General features: G+C 49.1%; 1 protein-coding gene across 1 annotated transcript in view; it reads right to left on the reverse strand.

The window, feature by feature from the left end:
* TRABD2A (TraB domain containing 2A) overlaps positions 1–6,819 on the reverse strand; it is a 66,525-nt gene extending 59,706 nt beyond the window's left edge. Inside the window, 2 exon segments of the mRNA XM_036029962.1 lie at positions 5,617–6,001; positions 6,779–6,819. Of these exon segments, the coding sequence (XP_035885855.1) occupies positions 5,617–6,001; positions 6,779–6,819 (426 nt within the window).
* Positions 6,820–8,375: the final 1,556 nt, after the last annotated feature.

The raw sequence follows: 8,375 nt of genomic DNA on the forward strand, positions 1-8,375 counted from the left end.
GCCAGGGTACATTCCTGGGTTGCAGGCCATAACCCCCAGCAACCGCACATTGATGTTTCTCTCTTTCTCTCTCCCTCTCTCTCTCTCTCTCTCTCTCTCTCTCTCTCTCTCTCTCCCCCCTCCCTTCCCTCTCTAAAAATAAATAAATTAAATTAAATTTTTTAAAAAAAGGTTTTTTTTAAAGCTGAGACTGAGAGTCATGGCTTTGTTCCATTTCAAATGGGTAACAAAATACCTGTAAACACATATGGTGTGCTAGAGGTGGCCTTCCAAACATAGCATTAGTTTGGTTATTTGTTCATTTTAGGGGAAGAGTTGATCATCAGGGGGTCCTGGATGTGATACAACTGGGCACCAGTGATGTACGTAAGAAACCTGGTCACACAAGTCCCAAGCAGTTTACCAGAGGGCTTCTACATGGTTTCCAACTGGGAGATAGAGAAAAAGGGCCAAAATGTTACTATTAAACCCGTGGACACCTAATTCAACTGTCATCTATCAGGTGACCATAATATTAAACAAATATATTTTCAGGAAAACTAAACCCATATTGCAGGATCATGGTGTATATGGGGGTATGGTGGGAGGGGTGCTAAGGGCAGGGGAAGGTTGTTTGATTTGGTTTGCAATTCACATCATCTCCCCAAAGTCCCAACCTATGTCAAAATGCCTGTGTCAAGATGCCATTTAAACAATGATCAACTATATGTACCCATTTTCATTATTTATTTCATTGTTGCCTTTTCAATAATCATTAGTCTAGAAATAGAGTCCTTATCTGATCTTTTCCTGAACACTGCTCATAATTTTAAAAAATTCTCATGTTCTAGCATCCAGCCATGTGATAACCATAATGTTGGTAGGAGCAGCGGGCTGTTTTTGAATGCTCCCTGTGTGCCAGGCACCACCCAACTGCATTTGTTCCTCAATGATTTATGCTGTGCCTACCCTGTGCCAGGCACTGGTCAGGGCATCAGGGCATTAGGAATACAGCAGTGAATGAAACGCAGGTCCCTGTGTCAGGTACAGTGGTGGTAACTGCTGTGGAGAACATGGAAGCGGGAAGGGGAGCAGGGAACACGAGTGGAGGAGGAATGCGGTCTTAAACTGGGTTATCATGAAAGTCCTTGAATGTCTGCTAGAACAGAGCTGTCCGAGAGAGGAGCATGCCCTCTAAGAGGAAGGGCCAGCAATGCAAAAGCCCTGAGGCAGGATGACTGAAGAGGAAAACAGGAGTCAAGGTCAGAGAGAGAGGGAGGGCAGGCCACACAGGGCCCGTGGGCTACCAGCAGGGCTCAGGCTTACATGCTGAGTAGGGTGGGTGCTAGCACAGGTTTTCGTGAGAGCAATGACACGCGCTGACTTAATGTGTTAATAGGGTCGGTCTAGCAGCTGCAGTAAAAGACTATGGAGGGATGAGGGCGGGTGCAAGGTCAGTTAGGAAGTTGCTGAAATAGTCTGAGAGAGAGAACAGAGCGGTTGTGACAGAAAAGATAAAATGTGACCAGACTTCTGGATGTATTCTGGAAGCTAGCGCCAACAGGATTTGCAGATGAAGGTTAATTAAAAGAACAAAGTTGCCATCACCTGAGATGAAGAAGACAGGGGTGGAAAGAAAAAGGAAGATGGGTAGTCTGGTCCTGTTGAGCTGAGCAGTCAAGCAGACATCAAAGTGGGGAGGTCAAGATGGTATGAGTCTGGAGTTGAGAGAGGCCTGGGCCACAGATAACAATGAGGGCACTGTCACCGTGTGGATGCTACTTAAAGCCATGGGTCTGGATGAGCTCTCCCAGGAACTCAGAGTAAATAGAAGAGAAAAGGTCTAGAAATGGCCCAACTTTCTGAAGTGAAGGGAGAGAAGAGAAGCCACCAGAAGAAGAGAAGTGGTCCGTGAGGTTATGGGGAAAATCAGGTAAATGGAAGTCAATCAAAGGACAGTGCTTCAAGGAGGAAAACGTAAGCGGGTGGGTTCAGTGTGACTGATGGGACAAAGAAGCTGAGGGTTTGAGGACTGCCCACTGGATGGCGCAACACCAAGGTCACTGGAGACCAGGACAAGAATGATTTTAGTGGCATAGGGTGAAAGCCTGCCCAGTGCCCATTCAGGAGAAAATAGGAGAGTAAGTGGGGGGACACTGGTCATTTCCAGATGGAGAAACTGAGGCCTTGAGAGGTTTATGATGTCACCCAAGGTCTCATGGCTGCTAAGTGGTACAACCAGGGTTCGAAGCCAGGTAGGCTGACTCCTGAGCCCCAGGTTTTAAACACATTATGTGGCCTTAATATGCAAAAGACTTTACTCAAGATCCAAAGTCCTATCTTTTTCATTTACTACTCTAGGAGTTACACTGCTGCTCAGGAGCGCCCCCTGACTCCAAATCTAGAAAGGCCTGTCCAGCTAGCCTTCCTGAGTCCTGACTACCTGCCCAGATAAATCCACACGGACACCTTTAAATCCTCAGCCTGCCACCTTTCACATTCTCTCTTTTCAGGATAACACAATTTGGGGGGGTTTTCTACTTTTTTTAAGCAGGGGTTTTAAAGAAACAACCCTCATAGAGCTTCCTGAATACATGGAGTTCTCTCCTGATGGAGCAGGGCACCCTGTCCCTGCTGACCACATACACCGCCCCACAGGGCACAGCTGAAAGAAGAGCCTTCAAGGCTTCTGGTCGGGGACCTCTGACCTTGCCTTTGCCCATGGGTGAGCCCCACAGCTGCTGCACTGATCTAACAGGTGCAACTGCCCCCGCCTTCCTCACACTGCCACCCTGGGGGTAGAGCTCTTTGTCTACACACTCATGTGCACACTCACACCCAATCACTCTACTACCCTATTTCTCTATCATTGTGACCACCACATCCTACTAGAAGAAGCCACATATTTTAACATTATGGTGGATGATCTAACACTATTAAAATACCCTTTTAAAATCTTGCTGCAACCATCCTAAAAGAAAAAGACAGTGCCATGGATAATGGAGACACAAGAAGCTTCAAGTTCTGACAACTGAATTGGTTCAGACTTTACACGTGTGCGTGTGACTGTGAAATGAAACACAGCAGCACAATGACATAAGAGTGTGACACAATGACAACCCGTGTGATATGAGCTAAGTCCCCAGACCACTGCTCACCTCCGCCCCTCCCATCCCGGCATCCTGGGACCTATGACAACTGCATTGTCCAGGAGGACCCTTCAGCAGACCAGCTGGAATGATACTAAAGTAAGTTGGCTTTGCTTTACATTTTTCACGCAGCAAATATTTATGGAGCATCTCCTGTGGCCAGGCACCCTTCTGGGCACTGGGGATGCAGTAGCAAAGAAAACAGACAAAAGTCCCTACTCTTACAGAAATTTCATCATTTTTGTCACAATAAAAATTTTATCAGACAATGGTTAAGTGCTACCAAAAAAATCAGGGAAGACAGTGAGGAGGGCAGACAGTGTGGGGTGGGGGGTGGCGATTGACATAATCTTTAATCGGGAAGAGTCTCATGAGAGACATTTGAGCAGAGCCTACATTGCAGTATGGGAAGCATGTGGATAGCTGGGAGAAAAGGCAGCAAGTACAAAAGGACGCAGGCAGGAATAGCAGAGAACTCAACAGTTCTGGTTGAGTATTGATAAGGACAAGAGGCGGCCTGTGTGGTGCTCGGCGGAAAGCCTGCCGTGCCTGTGGGTGACTTCAGCGCAGGGGTCCTCTCTAATGATTAACAAAACCTGGAAACCAAAGCAGCGCTCAAGCCACAGTCCTTCCAGAAGCTGTAGTAACTGCCGCGTTAGACTGGAGGCTGGATTCCAGAGTTCTACTCCCCAATCTCAAGACCTGAACCCCTGGAGGACCCACCCCCAGGGTCCCCTAGAGCATGCAGGTCAAGCCACGGCACTGCCCCGACTGACCTTCTGGCCTCTGCAGCGGATGAGACAATTTGCCCCCTGAATAGAACGGCGATTCTCCAAGTGTAGTCCAGGGAACTGTGGGTGTCCCTGCCACCCTTTCAAGTAATCTGTGAAGTCTGAACTATTTTCAAAATACTAAGATACTGTCCTCTTTCACTCTCAGTCTCTCATAACTGTAGCGACAGAATGTTCTAGAGGCTACAGGCATGTGATAATATCGCTGCTCTGATGGTTAATGGCATGTGTGCTTGTGTTTAATATTTCCATTAACCCACATAAAAGCTCTTTGGAGACTTCAATACTTTTTTACAACGTAGAGAGGTTCTGAGACCGAAGAATTTGAGCAGGGATAGAATAAAAGGCCCACAAAGACAGATTCGAGAGAAACAGACCTTATTAAGACTCGCTGGTCATAATATAATTATAAGTTGGTAATAAAGTTTGCAGAAGCGAAAGGCATTCGGTTTTCATAAGAAAGAATGGACTTCTGCTTGGTGTAACAAGCACACAGCGGCCACCCCGCCGCAGAGTTGGAAACTCGCGCCCACCCCACCGCCAGCCTCCCGACTACAGGGAGAGTGCGAAGCCCAGGCGCCTGAAGAACACAGTGCGGCTTTCCGGCCAGCCCCATTCGCCAGCAACTCCTCGATTAGGCCACCCGCTCCTTTGCTGTAGATAGGTCCATGTATGAAATTGAGAGTAGCCAGTGGCGGGCGTGGCGCTGGCTGCTGCGCAGGTGTCGCCGAAGCCGGGCCGACCCTGAACTGCAGCATCCGGCGGCCCTAAGTCTAGGATCACCCTGCCCAGCTCCAGCGACCCACAGAAACTGCACCCACCGATACAAACTCGCAAAATTTAACCTCCACGATGCTCAGACGAGCGAGTTGAGAACGACAAAAAAAAAAAAAAAAAAAAATCGGAGCGTAAGAAAATTGAGCAGAAGGAAACACTCATCTTGCAAGAGATCCAGTCTCGGAGACGCGAGATCTGCCCGTTCCCTCTCAGCTTCTCTGCCCCCATAGGGCCGGGGGACCCGGCGGGCCACTGGACCTGCCCGGCCTCGGCCCAGCCACCCTCACACCCGCGCTAACAGCCACGGCGGCGAGCGCCCCGCGCGTGCGAACGCGGGGCCGGGGCCGTCGGAGTGGTCGCTCGGCGAGTGCGCTCTGTGACCCGGGGTACAAGCGTCCCATTCCGAGTCTCAGTTTCCCAGGTCGGCAAAACACGGGGATGGCTTCGGCTCCCCCAAATCCCTTCTAACTCGGGACTGAAGGATTCGAAGGTTAAGTCGAGCAGCTGCACGGTGCTCTCCCCATTCCGGTGAGAACAGGAGAAATCACAAGCTCGGAAATAGAGGGCGGAACAAAGTTCCGAGGTAAACGTGCCCAGTTCCCACACGGTCCCGGCGAATTCACCTCCCGAACGTCTCCCGTGCAGACCAGCGAGACCCAGGAGACCGCGCTGGGGCTCCCCTGGGCGGGTGATGGCGCGGGGCTGCGGAACAGGGTGTCCTGCGGCCGCAGGGCTGTGCCCCCGCGGGAAAAGGGGACCGGGGACGCCACGGGACGCGCGGGCGAGGAGGCGCTGCCGTGGGCGGTGGAGCCGGGCCTGCGGAGTCCGCCCCGCGGCCCAGCGCGCTGTGCCTGGCGGGGCTCGGCAGGTAACCACCTGCGAGGCGCCGGGAGGCCGCCCGCCGCGCCGACGTGCCTTACCTGGGGCTTGAGCTCGCAGCGCGCTGGGACGGGAGCGCAGCGCCCCGGAGCTGCGGGGGTGGGCAGCAGGCAGAGGGTGGGCAGCAGCAGCCAGCTCCAGGGACACAACCTCCTCACCGCGGCTCCGAGGCCTGCGCGCGGGGCAAGGAGTGAGGCGGCGGGCGCCACGGCTCGCCGGGCTCGGGGGCCGGGGCTCGCCAACCGCCCGGCACCTCTCGCCTGCTCGCCCGCAGTTCTCCAGGCCACCTCCGGGCGGGACCGGGAGAGCCGGGCCGCGACGGCCGCTTGGGGCCGGGTCCGACCCCTCCCAACTCCGCCTGGCCCTGAGGCGGCAGAGCCGGGGCCGCGGTTCTTGCGCCCAAACACTGCAAGGGTGTGCGGCCACCTCCGGAGGCGGCGAAAAGCGAAAAGTGAGGTTTCAGCACTGTCTTGTCAGTACAACCTAAAACCGCTTTGGCTCCCGCCCTTACGTCTGTGTTTCTGCTGCCAGTTCTGAGGTTGGCTCTTGACTGAAGGAGATAGACCAATGAAACAAACGAAAAGCTATTTTTAAAGGAAAGTTCATTTAAACAAGGAAAATCGTATGGCAGTTTTGTCTGTAAAAATGAGAAATAGTCAATGTGTGCATTCCCTTGAAGTGTGGAACCACAAAAGCCGGCACTGCACTGAGTGCCCTCTTAAGGGATTTGAGAATAATACAAGGATGTGAACACCGAACTCGAATGATTACTGCAAAGAATAATTGAGGATATTTATGAAAAACACCTCGTTTGGAGCACATAGTAGTAATTCTGCAAAATGCGGCTGATCACCTTCCACTCCGAATTCCCCAGGGAGCTTTTCACGTCAGTGACCCTTCAGGAAGAAAAAATTATGAACGCAGCTCGCTGTACACGCCTCTCCCACCTCCCACCCAGAGCTCGAGTGCACTTCACCACCTCCCTGAACAGCCCGGACTTGGGGTGATTACCTTTTGAGTGGTGTTTAGTGGAGCATTTGTAGTAGGGTATCTTGTTTTAAAGTCCCTGTTTGTTTTGAGACTCTAACAGAAACTGTGGACGGTAGAGGGGTTGGGGTGGGGGTGTCCAGATTTGGACGCAATGGGAGGAGTTTTCTGAGACCCCAGATCACATCCTCAGTGCTCGAGTCAAGAACCCCTGACCTGAACGAGCTAAGTTTTCCAAGCTTTGCTTCCCCAGGCATTAAGCTTCAGGTATTTTTGTGAAATCGTTAACTTTTTCCTGTCCCAGGTGTGAGTATTTACTTTCTGAGTTGTCCCTGCCCCTCTCTCCCTCTCTCTCTGTCTCTCTCTGGTCTTCAACAAACTCCCTTTCAGCCCCGCGGCAATCTTTGGTTCCAATCTCACCCACCACGCTGCCTTTTCGGGTTTTCAAGGTGCCAGTGCTGCCACCTACTGGTTAAAACGTTCTCTGGTTGCGAGATGACGGCATCAAGAATCCAAAAGTGAAGTATTGGGTTGCCCAAAAAGTTCGTGGGTTTTTTTCCGTAAAATAAAAGACGCATTTTTCATTTTCATCAGTAACTTTATTGATTTGGATAATTTGAGTATGTCGGCTGTCTCCCACGTGGTAGAAGTTGATTGTTCTCCATTAATGTCCTGATTTGATCGCTATCAACTTCAACTGGTCTACCCAACCATGGAGCATCATCCAGGGAGAACTCTCCAGCATAAAACTTCACAAACCACTTCTGACACATTCAGTCACAGCACCTTTTCCACATACTGTACAAATCCTTTTTGTGTGTTTCGGTTGTGTTTTTACCTTTCCTGAAATCATAAAACATAATATGCTAAAAATATCACTTATTTTCTTCCATCTTCAATATTAAAATGGCTACATAAAAGTTCACCAATTTTGATGTTTTCTTAATTGCACACTGATATGACAGTTGTCACAATACAATCTAACAAAATTGTTTCAAATGAAGTTAAAGACAACTAAGCACTACTTGAGCCATTTTACAGAAAAAAAAAAACAAGTGAACTTTTTGGCCAAATACAATAATTAAGTATTACTGCATACTCTTTCCCCCACTACAAATGAATTATCAACCAATCAGCTGTGGCTAGAGGAAAGGGGAGGAGGAATAATATGTCACAAAAACACAATGGAGTTTGTTAATGAAAAATTAATATTACATTTCTATTACAATGTCCTATTACATTGATTTCTGCTCTTACCTGTATTTCCTTCCTTTAAATTACTCTGGATGTACTTCCCTCTTCTTTTTTTTTAGCTTGTTAAGGTGGACTATTAGGTCATTAACTTTGAATCTTTCTTCTCCAATATAACCATTTAAAGCTACACATTTCCCTTCAAGCACTGCTTTAACTGTATCTGACAGATTTTGAAATATATTATCATTCAGTTGGGAATACTTTCTCATTTCTTTGTGATATTTTCTTCTCTTCACTCAAGGACATGATTATTGATTTGGGGGGGAGGGGAAGAGAAAAGGAGAGAAACATCTATGGGTTGCCTCTTGCACGCACCCTGACTAAGGATGGAACCCACAACCTAGTCATGTGCCTTAACCGGGAATCAAATCACAACCTTTTCGTTTATGGGATGGTCCTGCAACCGGCTGCACCACACTGGCCAGGGCAAAGTGAGTTTTTATTTGACTGTGATAGTTTAGAAGTATGTTGCTTAATTTCTAAATTATGGTTTTTTTCCTAGATATCTTATTGTTACTGATTTCTAGTCTAACTCCATTGTAATCAGAAAACATCCTCT

Source organism: Phyllostomus discolor, chromosome 6 (assembly GCF_004126475.2).
Source record: "Phyllostomus discolor isolate MPI-MPIP mPhyDis1 chromosome 6, mPhyDis1.pri.v3, whole genome shotgun sequence".
Classification (NCBI taxonomy): Eukaryota; Metazoa; Chordata; class Mammalia; order Chiroptera; family Phyllostomidae; genus Phyllostomus; species Phyllostomus discolor.